Genomic DNA, 18362 nt, shown 5'->3' on the forward strand with positions numbered 1-18362 from the left:
AGTTTACTGTATACTTCTTTCAATTCATAGCCAATTCTTTTGGATTCCTGAATAACTGATCAACTTGTAACCCATTTCAACATTTCAAATCTATTCTAACATGAACAAAATTTTCGAATTGTTTGAGTAAATTAGCAAATGAATAGCTGTCCTCGATTTAGAATGAGAGACCTGGATTGACATCTTGGTTCACTCTAGGTAACCTTGAGCGTGTTAACTGAACCACTGAGACTGTTTTTTATAAAATGGGACTACAAATTGCTCTAAGGTTTGTTGTGAGGATTCAATAACATTAACACATTAAACACCTGGACCTTATATTTGAAGATACTCCAAAAATGTCTTTTCCCTTCCTCTGCCCTTAGTAAGATAGCAGTTACATTTTCTAGCCAGATCTAATTGTTCATGCTTTTTAGTATGTAACAGGATGTAAGGAAAGAGTTGCAGAGTGAAATGGGAATGTGAAAACACTTATCTTTCAAAATTAAGAAATAGCAATCTAAAAACGACTTCACCATGGGATTCAAGTTGGCGATCTTTCTGATGTACTACAAGTAGCACATGAGAGACCCTAGTTCCCACCATATCTACCCATGCAAAGATGGGCTCTAATAGGTGAATTCTTCATCTTCCCTTAGAGGGGACCATTTAAGATTCAGCATACACTTCCTATTATCCAACTCATTCTGACATATTCAAGCACGCACATTTCTTGTTAGGAAAAGCAAGGCTGAGTTAGTATCAGGTCATTTTTTGATTATCAAAAATCATTAACTAAAATACAAACAAGAGTGGGAAAAAAAGCAGAACTTTTTTAAAAAGCACTTTATGAAATCTGAAAGCAACATAGTTATGAAGTTAAAATGTATTCATTCCTAGATTGAATTAACTAAAGAAATGCATTAGGGACTAGTCATTCACCAGTGGTTCATGAAGTTTTAATATTAGCCTAAATTAAATGTATGTAAGAGGATAATACTCTTCAGGGAAGGAAATATAAGTCTAACTTTTATATTTTTTATTAACATTACTAGAAAAAAATTCATTAATTTCAGTGCAAATTCAGGAACTTTACGTAACCACTGAGACAACTTTAATGTCCTACTATAAAATTTTAGATTAACAATTTTTAAAAAAAGACTGAATGCGAACTATCTTGACATTAATCAAATTTTTAATGTACCAATTTATTGCATATGTCAGTACAGAAAAATAGAAAGTATACTTTAAAAGAAATTTATTGTAAAAAACAAATGTAAATGTTTGCTTGCCATGGTTAGCACACAATGTACTATGACATTCAAATTTGAGTTATAAAATTTTATTACTACTTCAAATAAAATATGGCAAATAACAAAAATATGATTTACATTATGAAATGGGATTAACTTATTTTATACTGAACATACTTGAATATGTTAAAAACAACTTGACTTTTCCATATACGCTGTACTGACAGAAATCGTTATAAATTATGATTATGTTAAACACACACTCACCTGTTACATATGTATATATGGCACTTTTTGTACAAAAGTGTCTCATACATAGTCCTATTTTCAAACTACATTTTAAGATACAAAATATAAATGGAGGTATATTTGCGCCATTTGGCAAAAATGTGTAGACTAGTATTAAGATGACTGCATTTAACTTGCCATACAAATGAATATATTATTTCCAATTTGCTAAAACGATGTGTATATATATATATATATATATATATATATATAGTATTAAGAATAAACAGAAGTATATTTCATTTTCTACCCTATCAGTTTAAAAAATAAATGTCTGTGCTCTGTCATTTCCATCTTTACCTGAGTAATATGAAAATACATAAATTTAAGTGGATAATCCAAAAGGGCTATTTATGACTAATTTTTCCTCTTGCAGCTTTCAAAAATATATATAATTATCAAACATAATACGAAAAAGGGAGAGGAGAAGGATCAGTGGAAGATTTCAGTATCTCAATCATGATGTAAATTAAAAAGTGACTTCTGTGACATTCTTTACAAGTTTATCTTACCTATCCCTATCCTCAAGGAGAAAAGGGTCTCCTTAATATAAACTACTCTTAAGCTATCTGAGCTTGAAAGATAATTTATAAAACATTAAATATATGGCCTTCATTCTTTAATTTCCCTAAACCTATTCCCACCAAGCCAAATCTTACAAACATAAGAAATAAATACGTAAGCATCAGATGGTATGAATTCTCAACAGGTATTACAACGTAATTACTCCAGTGACATATTACCAAAGCTGTAATCTATGTAATTATCAAGTGTCTACAGGTAATCATAAATTTAACCAGCCCTGTAATAAAATTCAGAACACCATTTTTATGAAAATATCAATTTTACAGTCAAAAATATAACTGCAAAAACACAGGGTAGTTGCAATGTCAAGTGCCCCAGTCACTTATTAGAAATGCTTTGCATCCAAATGTTTTGCACTATTTGTTTCATCAATCTCATCAATTTATTTTCTATATCTAAATTTAAGAACTGTGTCACACTTTCCTTTCTAGTTGTTTCTATCCTATTAGTATTCTATTACCTGTCACAAATTATTTCTTCTCTTATTTTGCAGTATGCTTTTTACGGTCCTTTTTATACTTCTTTTTCACCAGTTTTCCTCCCCGTAATGGATATGGGATTTTATTCTAAATGAGCTGTATCTTGCCATATTTGATCACTCTAGGATCCCCAAATTTACAGTAACTTAAAGTTCATTTGTAAACTCCTATAGCTGCTCTTGTATAAATGAGTCAGAAATTAATATACAAGATGGATACACACACTTCCATTCCCACTAAGCAATGGGTCCAAGGTGAAGGAGTGACTCCTGAAGAAGTCTCATTTTACTAAAACCAATTGCTTTGGCCACAAAACCGGAAATATTTTCAAAAATGATGTCATGGGCTTCATGGACCTCTGATACTAAGTTTGTTTTCCACCTCTTACCCATCTAAGGAAACAGTCTCACATACAGATGCTAGTGAAGACAGATGTGGTACAGCCCTAGGCACAGCCTCTGCCGTTAGCTGCAGAAAGAAAGAAAGAAAGGCCCCTTAACCCTAAGAAGAGAATTAAGGTAGAGGATAGCAAACAAGTACTCTACAATTTTTGAAGTCCTGGCTTAAAATTTAAAAAGATAGTTTATAAACCTGGAATATCAAAAAGAAAAAGCAGCATAAAAGCAAAGTACTGATGAAAAAATAGCTTTTAGACCTCATCAGCATATTTAGAACTAAAGCTAGTAAATTTCTCCATAGTGTAATAGACTGATTACATAGAAACATAAAGTATTTTTTGTAAACTTTAAATAATGATACAAATATAAGGTATGCCATGTAAGCTTGTGTCTAAATATACATTTTGTTGTATTTTCTTTTTAATACATTAATATTTAGAATAGTCATTCTACATAGCAAGAACTGACAAGAAAAGTAGGCTTTAATTGTGAATTTATACATACAAAATATGCCTTCCATGATATGCATTACCAACTTGTTTTAAAAAGCAAGACCTTTTACAATTAATTTATAGAAAAAATTATTCTTAGAAATCATACTTGCTATAATTTATTTTTTCTAAATACTGGCATAAAGTGAATAAGAATGCTATTTGGCAAAAGTATTTCTAGCCCTATCTCCATGGCAAGAATTTTAAATTGAGGTCAAGAGTATTGACCCATTATTTCTCTGTTCTAGTTGCTTGCAGAAAGCCATTAAATGTAGCTAAAATATTCAGAATATTTATATGTTAAAGCTGACATATTACACAGAACTCAATTGTATCTATTTTTTGAGGACTGCTTTAAACAACTTGGCACAATTATGACTCATAGCATATATTTTTATTAAGGTAAATCCTGCAAGTTTCAAGGGGATTTTTTTTTCTAAGTAAGATTTTGTTACTTTTCTATACATCTGAATCCTACTTCCCACCTATAGTCATTTAATTGCTAAATGTGGTAACAGGTTCTATGTCAAAAAGCTCCAGAAGTCCTTCATTCTCACATTCCTACATGTAAAAACTTTTAAAACAAATAGATAAGACTTCGTAAAACTGTCTTCTGATGTAGGAGTTCTATTTCACAGCAACTGGAACATTGTTGGATTTTGTAACTTTTATTTTCAAGAAGTCCAATAAATGATATCTTGCCTTTGGTGGGTTAGATATAGCTAGGTACTGGGACTTAAAATTAAATGTGCGGATTTTTGTAAAGTAGTATGTACAATTCTGTAATGATAAAAGACTTCCTAATTTAATTCTTAAGCAATGCTGATCTTCACTATGACTGCTATTAGTGGTTCAGCTGTAGACTTACAAAATCAACAGAAGCTAAAATTCTCTTTGCCACCAAAGTTACAAATGTTAAAAAGTTCAAATATGCACATCAAAGCTGCAGTAAAATTCTAAATTTCTATTTCTACATGCCATGATCCAGACTGTACCTAACAAAAACACGGTACATTTATATAGGAAAACAGGGTCCCATTTATTTGTAAGAAAAAGCTGGATCTCAGCATTTACCAGAGCAAAATTCAATGGCAACCTGCACATAGGTCTCAATTTCACTTCTTGCCAAAAACAAAATAGAATTTACATAAAAATAGATATAACCCAGATAACCATATACATCAGTATATGACCAGTGCTATTTACATTTAAAATGTTGCATTGCATAATTCCAGGAATAAAATACCATCATGCATTTCATTTAACTTTTAAGGTGAAAAATGCAGTTACAGAACTAAGTTTGCTTACCATGATTGTCCCAATATTTACTTAAGAAACAATACCCAAAGGTTTCTTGTTTACATATCTCCTTCCACATCTAGCTATTAATCTGTGTAAGATTACACCACTTTAGCAACAAGAAACTTTTGAACAATATCTTATATTGACGTATTAAACTAAAGATATGAATACATAACCACATTGAAAGTTTTGATGAAAATGTATGAAATAATCCCAAGAATTATAGTTTTTCAAATGTAAAAAACTATTTGGATCATCATAAAGGAGCACTGAAGTCCTTTCAAAGTTTAATGTAACTCTTCAGACAGATACAGACATAACACACTTCTAAAAGGAACATTCTTAACCATTCCGCACAAATTAAAATACAATGCAACAATCAAAAAGGGAAACATCATATAATTGTTACATTAGATGAAGTTTTTGCCATTTCTTCAGGAGAATGGCTCTTTACGACTTCTTTGATGAACTGTTCAAGTGCAGTGAAATAGCCTTGGCACTGCCATGTATCATTGTGAGTCCCATCTGGAAAAATGGCTAATCTCTTAGTCCGAGATGGGGAGAGTTCATAAAGTTGTTTCATCATGACTGGTGGAATTAATTGATCTGAGAGTCCAGAGATGAAAAGAGAAGGCATTCTGCACTGAGAGATTTTTCTGTAGGACAAAAATTTATTTTTGTAGCACCATAAAGGAAGGTAACGCATTGGAAAGAATGAAAATAAAGTGCTGGCCATATGTGGTATGCTTAAAAATGTGTTCTCCACCATAATGGCTGAAATCCTATGTGAATTTTCAGAAGCCAAATGAATAGCTACTGCTCCACCCAAGGAACGGCCAAAAAGAAAAATTTTTGTTTTATCAAGGTCAGGTCTAGTCATAACATAGTCTAACACAGCTTCAGAATCTAAGTAGAGTCCTTCTTCACTTGCTTCTCCTTCACTTTTTCCATATCCTCGATAATCAACCAGCAAAAGGTTAACTTTGAGGTTAACCAACATAAGTAGTGCATTTGGCAACCTGTGACCTATGTTGCCTGCATTCCCATGAAAATAAATTATAGTTGGGGAATAGGGTGAATTGTCTCCAGTGTATCGTATCAAAATAAGATTTAGACGTATTCCATCTTTGGTTCTGATGAAAATGTTTTCATGTGGAATGCCAGTGGGCATGGGAACATAAAGACGTGAAGAGGATGGTTGTTCTGGAAAATAAAGCAATACATCCTGGAATTTATATAGAATACCTGCTATTGATATGAATATTAACAAAAGTAAGATAATGCCTCCATACAGATGAAAAGTCACTATTAAAGGTAAAAGAGAAATACGGCAGAGAGCCCAAGACCATGAAGCCAAGGCTATTAGCCATCTTTCAATAAAGTTCCACAGCATCCAGGACTTTTCCATTGTAGTTTTCTGTATGTATCCTAGAGAGAAAGAGAGAGTATCAGTAATTCAACATGTATCTATTATTTATAAAAAATCCATAATATAATAAACTATGGTACTAGGCCACATGTAATTGTTAAATATGGTAATAGGTATAACCCATCCACAAAAGTAGTTGCTATAATTTCCCTTGTCCTTTCTGTTCTCAACAGTTTCCTTTCTACCATATCCCTCCACTGCCGTATTTATGAAACACTAACATTCATCAAATCATATTTATTTTAAAAAAGTGCTTCTTTACTGTCAGCTATCTTCAGTGATTTGACCAAAAAAAGTTGATTCTATATTGTCAATTTTTTTTTCTTAAATGAGAAAACAGAAGCTCAGGAGCATAAGTAGACTGGCCATCATCTGGTTCTCGAGCTAGAAAAGCTGGGAGGCAAACAAGTATGATTCCAGAGCTCATGGTACATCTACTGTTAAGTTACGTATGTCCAGGGCAAACTGTACTGAAGAGGCAATTCAGAAATTCTAACTTAGCAAGACCAATCTAATACACTTTGTCAATCTTTTTCATGTACTGTAGCAAAAACTAAAGAAACTAGGGTAAGGAGTTGTACAAAACAAAACAAAACAAAACAAAATGAATTAGGGTAAGAAAGAATAAAAGTATCTCCCTCTCTACCTGCAAGTTTTAATACTAAACTTAAATAATTTACTTAAATTAACCACTAAATTCTAATACTGTATTATTTTTAAGAAAATGATTAATGATTTGTCTTTCATAGCTAATTAAAAATAAATATCAGATTGCTGGTGTCATAAGATAGGAAGTTTCACATCATGGGGTCAACAGATTGCTAAAATGTATTGATAAGGCAATAAATACTTGAGGGTGAAGTGTGAAACAAATGCATAGAAATTCTCCAAGAACCAGCAAACTGACAAAGGAACAGAAAACCAAACATTGTATGTTCTCACTCACAGGCAAGTGTTGAACAATGAGAACACATGGGCGCAGGGAGAGGAACATCACACACGGGGGTCTGTTGGGGGATGGGGAACTAGGGGAGGCAAAGTGTGGGGTAGGGAGTTTGGGGAGGGATAACATTGGGAGAAATGCCTGATGTAGGTGACAGGGGGATGGAGGCAGCAAATCACTGTGGCATGTGTGTACCTATGCAACAATCCTGCAAGATCTGCACATGTACCCCAGAAGTTGAAGTACAATAAAAACAAAATAATAAAAAAATTTTAAAAAAAGAAATTCTCCAAGAACCAGAGATAAATGAAGTAAAATGACTCGCGAGAGAACAAGTTTTAAAAAAAAACTAAAGTATGTAACTGACATAAAGAAAGTAAAGAAAAACTATTAAGAGAAGTTTTTGTTATCAAAAGGTTTATACATGTTGTCTTAAAAATGCAAAAGAACTGAGATATGTTACAAATTTTCTTATGTACTATTCATCTACTTATGCTTATTTACTGAATTTTTAAAAATACATTTCCTTTCTTCCCACTAACCAAACTGCTATAAAGAAGTTATAGATTGATTATAAAAACGTGGTGGAAGATTTAACACATTTGATTTTTTACTATTATTTCACTAAACACAGACTTTTACATTTGAATTCTTATTCAAATGAACCTCTTTAAACATAAACCATTTTTCTCTGATTTCCCAGAAATCAACACTGCCACCCAGTGGTAACAAATTTTATTACTGTATCACATCTTCCCCTGAATAACTGTATTTATCACCTATTTCCAGGCTCAATTGCCTTTTCAGTAGAATAAGAGTTTTTAAAATGCTTACATATAAGGGTGGTCAGTAGTATGAAGATTAATAATAAGAGCATTCATAAATGTTATAGACATGTTAACTTTATCTGGTTTTGTGACTAGTATTTCTGGCTCTACTACTTTCTTAACTGTGTTCTGCCCAAATTAGTTCTATTTAAAAAATTATTACAAAGCCAGATAAAATAGCTCCAAATACATGAATAAAGCATATTTTAAAATTTGAATCTTGTATTTACATTTGTATAAATTTACACAGTGAAATGTTCAACTAATGAACTTTGAAAAGTTATTTTCATTTTAGTAGCCTCAACATCTAATTTTAGCAAACAATACTGAATTTAAATCTATAAAGCTAGGAAGTATATTTCTCTTTTTCCCTATTGCATATCTAATGTCTAGTACAGCACTTTATATATACTTATGACTAAAACATTTTAAAATAATCTAATTACATATACAAATTATTAAATTTATTTTTTTAAAAATAAAAGTATTCTGAGCAGTGGGCATATATGCTTAAAACGACATCAGAAAAATGGGCATATTTGTTTGGGTCTAAAAGTATTCTGAGCAGTGGGCATATATGCTTAAAACGACATCAGAAAAATGGGCATATTTGTTTGGGTCTATTACTGGCTAGGAATAACAAAAGATAAACTTACAGTTTTCCACAAAACATTCCTGAAAAGTCAAATTAACTGTTTTGTGATAAACAATCATAATCTTACAGTGAGTTGTTACACTATGGAAGTCGAAATAAAAGTGAATTCATCTTGAGTAATATCAAATGGCAGTCATTTTTAAGAATAGGTTAATAAAAAATTGCTCTGGGGTGGTGAGGTGCGTGGATATGGTTTTTTTTTTTTTAAATATATTCTTATATTGGTGGTTTAGAATAAGAACTCCATTCACAGATTGCCTTATTTTTATTTAACCCCACTTACCAATAATCTCTGTTCCCTAGTCTGTATAATATATACTCCCACTCAAAGATGTTCTTAAAGAAACCAGGACAAATGAACAATATCAGGAAGGATTTTTAATTTACTGAATTTGCTGAAAGTATCAGCAAAGCACAATTACCATGCACCATCTGGTGAGACGTAAAAGCAACTTCATACCCAAATGTTATGATAGTCAATAAAAACAAGCACTGCCTCTAATAAAGTCGACTGCACATATCCTACACCAGCATTATGTTTTCTATTTATTTTGTCAGTTAGTGTAAATAAAGGGTTAACAAAACCTTTCTCCCTCTTTGGATAAAAAATGACCTCTCCTTAACCTTCCTGCACGGTTTCCCTGGAAACATGATAAAGGTGGGATATCAGCTGCGTTTCTAAGCAACACTGTAGTAAAAATGGCTCCTACTGATGAGCAACATCTGGATTGAGGGGAGAGTGAGCAGGGCTGAACATGTCCAGTGGGAAGTACAAACAAGGGCTTTTCTGAATCGAGTAAGACTTGTAATTGGCTTGTCATTTGCTTAGTCCTGGATGCTATACTTATATGCTGTTAGAAGATGACACTGTTTCCTGCAGAGCATTAAGGAGCTAAGCCAGGGTGGCATTCACTCCCATCCTTCTGTCACTTTCCACTAAACCTGAGCTAACATCTAGGAACAACATACCTAACGCTGACATGTTGGGTTTTCCTTCCCATAATTTTCAAAAAACCAGAAAGGCTGATGCACAGCAGGGTCCACTATGGTCTACTGGGCCTTGTGAGTATGAATGTCTAGTCAACCCCAAGACCACTGCTACTAGTCATGAAGAATGAGGGAGGCAATCAAGTATGTCCTATGTGGTAAAACATAAAATGTATCTTCAGAAGAGATGTATTGTTTGTCAGGTTATTCTGCATGTGAAATCCATTTGCTGATAACATCTTAGCATGATAAAAATCAGGAAAAAGGATGCATTTAACACACTCAACGCTTACACCAATTAGAAGGGTTACAGAGTGGGAGAGCACATAAGACCTGTTCTATGGAGAATATAGAAATGTAGATAATCAATTACTTCTCATCTTCCATTCTTCTTTTACATCATTATTGCATGTATTTTTAACATTGTGCCTACATCTTAAAATGAATACTTGACAGTCCCACTTCTCAATTTTGTTTGCCATGTTAACAGATTTGGTATTACATGTCAAACATCTCTAAAACCCACCTATGAATTTAACCTCCCCCAGTAACTCCATAACCACTTACTATTGAGAATCTGATGACTGAATTCTCATAATAATCTCTCATAAAATGTAAACTTCACTTTAAAATATATCTAGTGGATTTTTTTTTCAATCCACACTGCAATACTAGACCCCCAAAGTGTCATCTGCGGTTGACTCATCCTCTATACTCAAAACGCTGTTTCTCTCTGCCCTATACCCTGAAAAGCAGGCATTTCTCCAAGGTCTTATCCACTGTCTTTTAGGTTATTACGTTCTTTCTCTCAGTGATTTCATTCCTTCTCATGTCTCCAATTATCACACCTGTGTATGAATTATTCCCAATCTACAAGTCTACTCTTATCTACAATCTCAATTTACCTGTTCCTCACATACCTGATGCTTCACTGATATTTCTAATTTATCTAAAATAAATGCATCCTGCTCCCTTCCCAACATTTTGCAGACTTTGTTAATTATGCACGAAAAAGCTGGATGTGTAAATAAATACATTTTTAAAAAACACAGGATATGCAGACTAAGATTTAAGTATTACAGTTTATTATAACCTGTACTGGTCTTGTATTTGAATGAAAAAAAATCAACCTTAGAAATGGTTTGAGGTGTCACGTTGCTATTAGTGAGCGTGTCTCCAAAAATAATCTACTGGAAAGCATGACTAATCTTTATTATAATGTACTGTATAGATAAATTATATGATTGTTTTCATTTTAAAAGAATAGTTTTGAAGTATTAGTGACATCCTGCTATACTACATAAGTAGTTTGATTATCTGATGCAATTTAAGACATGGTGCTCATCTTGAGGACTTATGGTCCTAATTGGCTTGTTGTAGTCTCCTCTAATGTTCCCTACTTACTGTCTCTATATTTAAGTCCATTATGGGTATACAACAAACAATCTGAGGCTAAAAATAAGAGTAATCTAGAACTGTAAAGCTCTCAGACCACCTTGCCAGCTAGCAGTGTTCGCTGAATGGCAAGTCAGGTAATGGAATGAGTGATGGCCATGCTTATCTGGTCTCTATTAATGCTCTCAAATAGATAACTGGAAGATCATAACTAGTTCAATTTTTAAGAAAAAATATTTAAACAACTATTTTATAAACTGATGCTTTGAAAAAAGAGAGAGATGAGTATTGAAGTCATGCCCACTACGAATGGTATGAGTCCTCAGAATATCACTGCAGGCTCCCAGGGGAGCTGTGAAACCCAGCGTGGACCACTGAGGCAGTCCCATAGTTGATTTCCCAGCCTCTTCTAGAAGAGATGGTCATTTCCAATGCATCCTTCTATGCTAGACAGCCCTGGCTCTCAAGGAGCTTGTGATCTACTCAGTAATGTTCAAGCAACTCTTGAGCTACTTGGGAGACAGATATGTATAGAAATAACTACATATCTAACACAAGTTCATTTAATTATAGAGCAGATAAAGAAAAATCAAAGAAAGATGACAATTGTCCTTACATATACCAAAGGAAAATCAAAACCTTAACTCTATCTTTCCTTCACAACACAATTTTAGAAGTCTCTGGATTTCATCAAAGTTGATTACTTAGAGAATCTGAGTGGAAACTTATGCAATCTTTTAAAAGCAGGACAAAGCGTAACTCCAGAGTTAAGAATCTCTATTACTTTCCATCAAACAGCTGTCTATGACACTTATTTTTATTCATTTAGCACGATTATTCACAGAAACTGCAAGTATTCAGCATAATCTAAATAAATACTTGGCAAGGATAGCATAGAGGAATTTAGAGCTGTTAAACTGGATGAACTTTAAGAGCTCTATTAAATCTGAGATCTTTCAATGCTAGTGGTTCTCAAAAGGTGGTCAGAAACCTGAGGGTCCCCAAGACCCTCTAATGGGGTCCATGCGATCAATATTATGCTCATAATAATACTAAAATGTCATTTACCTTTTCCACTGTTTCACATTTGCACTAATGGTGCATAAGCAATTGGGTAAAATTGCTGGTGCCTTTACAAGAATCAACGTAGTGGCCTCACGTGTTGGAGTCACTACCATCAACTCACAGTAAATGAGGGAATAATCCAGTTTTACTTACAAATGTCATAGAAGTAGTAATAAAAATTATATCTCAACAAGTACACATCTTTTTAATACATTGTGTGACAAATGCATGACAAAATTGGAAGCACACATAAAGCACTTTGTGCTGCATATTGAAATACATTTGAACTGTGAGCTGAACTAGCTGCTCTGTTCACACATTTTTATTTTAAAAGCAACTGACAAACTACAGTTGTTCAGACTTAGGTCTGGCAGATTATTTTCTAGAAAATGAATGAGGTTGCCAATAGCTCCTTGATGCCTTAAGAGACCTTTTGATGGAACTGTGGTAATCTATTAATATTAAATGTGTTACCATTTGGAAGAATCTGCATAACTCAATAAATCAATATATTCCAAATTACCAATGAATGGTGTCACAAAATCAAGCAGACATGAGTAAAACTTCACTATAAACCAATAGATTTTGATGTTAACAGAGACAAAAGATTCTCTGATGCAGGTTTCAGATGGCACGATGTAACTGACCTTTAAGGAAGTGCCACCTGTTGAGCAATGGAGTAGACCAAAGAGTGTTCACAATTCTCTATTACAATACTTTTCCCTTTACAACTACACATTTGTGTGAGCCTGACTTTCTTCATGTTTCATGAAAAGAACCCAATAATCTGCCTGCCTTCTATCAGGCAGACATTAAAGATATTTACAAAGATATAAAATAATGCCACACATCTATTTGTTGTAATTACAATTGTTTTATATAAAATGTTGTTTATGTGTTATGTAAATAACCTATTACTGCTATTTTAAAATTAAAACTTCCAGTTTTAACTTACACACTTTATAAACTTCCAGTTTTAATTTCTGACCCAACAAATATCTATATAATCCACATACACACACAAAAAATCTTTGGCTCTTTATATTTCTGTAATGTAAAGGGGTCTGACACCAAAACGTTGAGAACCACTGTTCCATACTATTTAACCATATAATTGTATTGCCTTATTCCCCAGAGACTTGCCTTCTTCAAATTAAGAATATTACATTTATTTAAATCCTTTCTACATTATAACATATATAAATATATTTAAGGTTTTTTACCCAGTAATATTTTCTCCAAAAATTAAAAATAAATAAAAACTTAAATATATCAAGAATTGAAACTCAAATTACAGGAGTAAATACATTTTAATTATTGCCACAAGGTTAGTAGAAGAGTCAACTAAACAAAACTATTATATAATAAATAATACTTTATCATAAAAAATGTATTTTAATGAAGGTCAGAACTGCCCTACAAATTAAATTCTATTTATTCTAATTATTTTTAATTACAAAAGTGTACACTGGGCCATGCATGGTGGCTCATGTCTGTAATCCTAGCACTTTCAGAAGCCAAGGAAAGCAGATTGCCTGAGCTCAGGAGTTTCAGACTAGCCTGGGCATTATGGTAAAACACCATCTCTATAAAAAATAAAAAAAATTAGCTGGGTGTGGTGGCACGTGCCTGTAATCCCAGCTTCTAGGGAGGCTGAGGAACGAGAATCATTTGAACTCAGGAGTCGAAGTTGCAGCGACCTGAGATCATGCCACTGCACTCCAGCCTGGGTGACACAGAGAAACTCTGTCTCAAAAACTAAAAAAAGTGTACATTGTATTGCATATTGCATATCTGAGTTACAGATTCTGCCACTAGCAAATGGTCTTTTAGAAATACAAAAGAAGTGCATTATCTATAGGTGGATTATTGTGAATTTCCCAAAAACAATTTGGCAACAGGCTAAACAATTCTAAATGCAATTAAAAAGTCCTAAGTCATAAATGCACTATTATTTATTTAAAGATCTTTAAGTCCATCGTAAATTGATAATTTTGGTAACAGCTTGTTTAAAAATAAAAACTGTTCCTACACTTAAAAAAAGATGCCTACAAGTGAAAGAACGTGAAGGTTCAAGTGAAGACTGTAAGAAGTGGAAAGCAAGTTCATGTGTCATTGCCAACATCCACAACCCAGTGGAGGAGAAGAAAGACCCCACACCCCACGGTGCTCATTAGTTACTCTGGGTGAATCACAGCTTCCAATCACATGTGAAGTAATGTGGAACTCAGATTTAGTATTCTTACATCAATCTCTCTCCTTTTCTGCTAAGCACTGGGAAGTTAGGAAACCATGCCAGTTGCACAGCTGAAATGGAAACACAAATAGCTGCTATCAAGGTGTTGGAGACACCACAGAATGAATTATCTATTTCCCTAATGGTTACCCACATGCCATCAATAATGAAAAAGTGTGTATTAATAGTCCTATGGGACAAATGAACAGTAACTGCCTATGGAGATGCTGGATAATAACTGGATAGTTCAGGGAGCATTTTTAACTAGGATTTGAATCTGCATGAGAAGATAGCTGAAAAATTATATCAGGCAGCAACTTAGTAGCTTTTTTGTGCTTGAAAGTCTTGGCAAATAAAGTCAACTCTGGCAGAAGTAAAATGAGAGATTATTGTTACTATGGAAGCCAACCAAAATTTGTTCTGAGATTATAAATAACTGAAATGTTTTTTAAAAAATCCACAAGCCTAAAATTGTAGTGATGTTAGAGTGATAATGAAATTCACAAAAAGTTTCCAATTTATAAATGGGCAATGTTCTAAAACTTTACCTATAAACTAGATGGATGAAACTTAGCATTTTTGTTTTGTATAAAACAGATGTTATACAACATTGAGTATGTGAAAGTAAGTGCAACTAGAAGCCTTACTAGAAGTGGCTAGATTCTCAGGTTAGCTCATAAATGCATGTAGTCCACGTATTGGAAATACTACATCTTTACAAGGGATTTGAGCAGAATGTACCATAGTAGGAGTTAACACCATGTGAAACAGTAACATAAAATGTAATAATGTATTATGAAATCTGTCATTTGAGGGGAAAAAATCTTAATTAGAAGAACTAGAGCGTTTTTTAAGTCTACACAAAAAGAGGCTATTTAAAGGTCTTAAGATTTTCCTGGGGCAACTAAATAGAAAGATTTCAGAATCTGAGTAATATATTAAAGGAAACAGAGAAACAGAAATAAATCATGGGAAAATGTTAGATCCAACAGTTTCCTGTACCTAACCCTAAGTTATATAGTTAGCCCAGGGCAACTTGGTTAGTAAACCCTCTTATTCACATGCCAAGAGGCCATCGATGTGCCCGAGAGGACGGCAGTGTGTCAAGAGCTACCTGTAGGTACCTGGCTTGCTTTCATCATTCCAAGCTAACTATCAATGGGAGGCAGTGTGGTGCAATGGAAAGGAGACTGTTCTCAGGTATGATTGGTTAATAGGTAGCTTTTGCCAACTCACTTAGCCTCTCTGAATATATATTTCCTCATATGTAGGAGGAGGATAAAAGATTAAATTGAAATACTGTTGAAATAAAATGCAATAGTGTGTTAATAAGTGTAGCTACTTCTATGAGACAAAATTTACATTACTTTATTATCTACTATAGCAGAATATGTGAAATTAAGCACAACTAGAAGTCCTACTAGTCCTGGATTAAATAATGGATATGATTCCCTAGAGGCTACCACATCTGAACACAGGAAATAATCAGAGCAATGCCCTATTTGTCTGTTAACACCAAGTTCAGATAGTAGATCCTCCAGAAAGCTTGCCTTGGACCCCCACTCCCTACTGCCATCCATTCCATATTCTGTAGTTTGTGCAAACTTAGGTGGCAGAACTTACTATTACAGCGTAATTAACCTGCTTACACAGGCTGTGAGTCCCTTGATAACAGAGACTCCATCCGGTTCAACTCTACAGTTTCAGTATGAAGCAGTGCCTGATGCATAGTGAGCACCTAATAACAATTATTTAATTGGGCAGCTGAGGTCTTAGGATATCATGACATTAATACTAAATGGGCAATCACAAAATCTTACACAGTAAAACAAAATTTTAGTCAAAGATGAGTGATTGCCCTAAGCATGAAAAGAAGTATTGATCCACCACCCCTATCCCCTCAAAAGAGATCAGTGAAAATCAAACATCAACACTCAAAGCCAATATATGCATCTCTTTCTATACAGTTACTATTACACAGTAAACATCTGTTAAATGGGGATGGACATTTTTGTGGTTTTGATACCTTGGGCTAGTAAACAATAGTAATGCATTTTACTTAAATGTTGACTAAATTCTACAGCAAAATTGACTTCGATTGTATGGGTGCTTTTTTGATGTTTCTTGAATATCCCAGAACTTCCTGCCAGGGTATTTACAGGTCTAAACCTGTCAATGGCGTGATTAGGTCGGGATTCTCCCTCCCTCCAACCTAGTAGCTAGAATTTTTCTATTTTACTTTGCATGTCTGTGTGGGAGGGTGGGGGAGAGAAGGGTTGGATTTTTAAGGATCGTGGGTTTGTACACATTATTGGAAATACAATCGACACAGAACACGAAGATACGTTTCAGGTTCCAATTACAAAACGACACCCGGCGAGCCTCTGGCAATGCGCGCACCTTAGTTTCCAAAACAGGTATGTGGCTTCAGTTCGTCAGTTCGCTGCACCTGGTGAGGGGTGAGCGGAGTGGGGCGGACGGCAGGGCTGCAGCCAGGACAGGCACGGCGCCCCGGGCGGGTCCCCCACAGTCCCCGACGCTTGGTCCCCCCAATACCCCCCCCACCCAGGAAGCCGCACGGGCCCCTGGGCTCTCCCCACCCGCCTCCCGGGAGGGTTTCGCGCCGGCCCTAAGGAGCCGGCGGCTCCACGCTACCCCCCTCGAAGGCGCGGACCGGCGCTCAGGCCCCGCGGGATCGGCGTCCCGGGGCCGCACTTACTCAGACTCGCGGACAGACTGCGCAGTCGGCCGCGGGCACGAAACCGGGCGCCGCGCAGCAGCGTGCCCCCGCGTCGCTTCCGTCGCTCCTCATCGTCCTCCTCCAGCCCAGGGGCAGCTGCCGTCGCCACGGTCTAGCCCGGAGCTCCTGCGGCGCGCCGCTCAGCGGCCCCACTTCCGGCCCCCGCTCGGGTGTCGCCGGCAAATGCCCCCGCCGGCTCCCACATAACCTGTTCTCCGTCTTCCCTCCCGGAGTGGGAACCCTGCCCGTTCTCCCGAGCATGCGCAGAAGCGGCTGTCGGGGAAACCCCCGCGACGGTGGCCCGGACGGAAAAGATACCTCGGCGCCGTGGGCTCTGCTCCCTGCCCTGCGACCTGGGGATCTTGGCCTCCCACCCTCCTCCGAGCACAAGGACTCCCTCCAGTTACGCACCCGCGGCGCAGGACCGGATCCGGCGCGGGACCGGCCCAGAGCCGGTGAGCTCGAAGTCCACTATCGCTCTGCAAGCCGCAGGTTCACGGAGGAATTTGTTCTGCCTGATAGGGTTATTAGGGGTGTCGCAATGAGTTCCAGGATTTAAAACGCTTCCATAAATATTTTTTGCCTTTGACTTCTACCCGAGTGGACTGTCAACGGCGAATGCAGGTTTTGTGAGGCCTGAACCTTCTACTATTTGGAGAGCCCTTTAAAGAAAAATAATGTAAAATTATTTTTGCACATTTCACAGAGGTACACCACCACGGGAACACCCTGTTGGGGCCCCTCTCAAGGCCTTGGAAGTGTTCATCACAAAAATGGTCCCTTCAAACTTGGACTTCGTTAGCTTCACTCTCCCCCCGCCACCACCATGCACCGAAGTGTACAGACCTGTTTACAGATGTGTGCCTCCCCTCTCTGGGGCTTTCCTTATTCTATGTCCCCTATTTTATATAGACAGAGAATATTTCACAAATTGGTGGTGGTGGTGGGTTTTTTGTTGTTGTTGTTGTTTTTGTTTTTTGTTTTTTGCCTTTTGAGACGGAGTTTCGCTCTTGTCGCCCAGGCTGGAGTGCAGTGGCTAGCTTTTGGCTCACTATAACCTCTGCCTCCCGGGTGCAAGCGATTCTCCCTCCTCAGCCTGCCAAGTAGCTGGGATTACAGCCCCTCACCACCACGCCCCACTAATTTTTGTGTTTTTAGTAGAGAGGGGGCTTCACTATTTTGACCATGCTGGTGTCGAACTCCTGACCTCAAGTAATCTGCCCGCCTCGGCCTCTTAAAGTGCTGGGATTACAGGCGTGAGCCATCGCGCCTGGCCTGTGGTGTTGTTTTCGAACATATGTATCCTGCTA

At 36.1% G+C, this 18362-nt stretch overlaps 1 protein-coding gene across 1 annotated transcript; it reads right to left on the reverse strand.

Moving 5' to 3' along the window:
* Positions 1-1158: 1158 nt before the first annotated feature.
* On the reverse strand, positions 1159-17098 carry ABHD13 (abhydrolase domain containing 13). The gene is made up of 2 exons (XM_012440974.2): positions 17032-17098; positions 1159-6203 (listed from the first exon to the last, which is right to left on the reverse strand). The coding sequence occupies exon 2, from the start codon at positions 6181-6183 to the stop codon at positions 5170-5172; it is 1014 nt and encodes a 337-aa protein (XP_012296397.1). The 5' UTR covers positions 6184-6203; positions 17032-17098; the 3' UTR covers positions 1159-5169.
* Between the last annotated feature and the right edge of the window lie 1264 nt (positions 17099-18362).

This window comes from Aotus nancymaae, unplaced genomic scaffold (assembly GCF_030222135.1).
Source record: "Aotus nancymaae isolate 86718 unplaced genomic scaffold, 86718_ANA_hifiasm-v0.15.2.pri h1tg000044l, whole genome shotgun sequence".
In the NCBI taxonomy this organism is placed as follows: domain Eukaryota; kingdom Metazoa; phylum Chordata; class Mammalia; order Primates; family Aotidae; genus Aotus; species Aotus nancymaae.

What these genes read in the sequence shown, in the direction of transcription:
- ABHD13 (XM_012440974.2), bottom strand. Translation starts at nt 6,183, where the DNA reads ATGGAAAAGTCCTGGATGCTGTGGAACTTTATTGAAAGATGGCTAATA.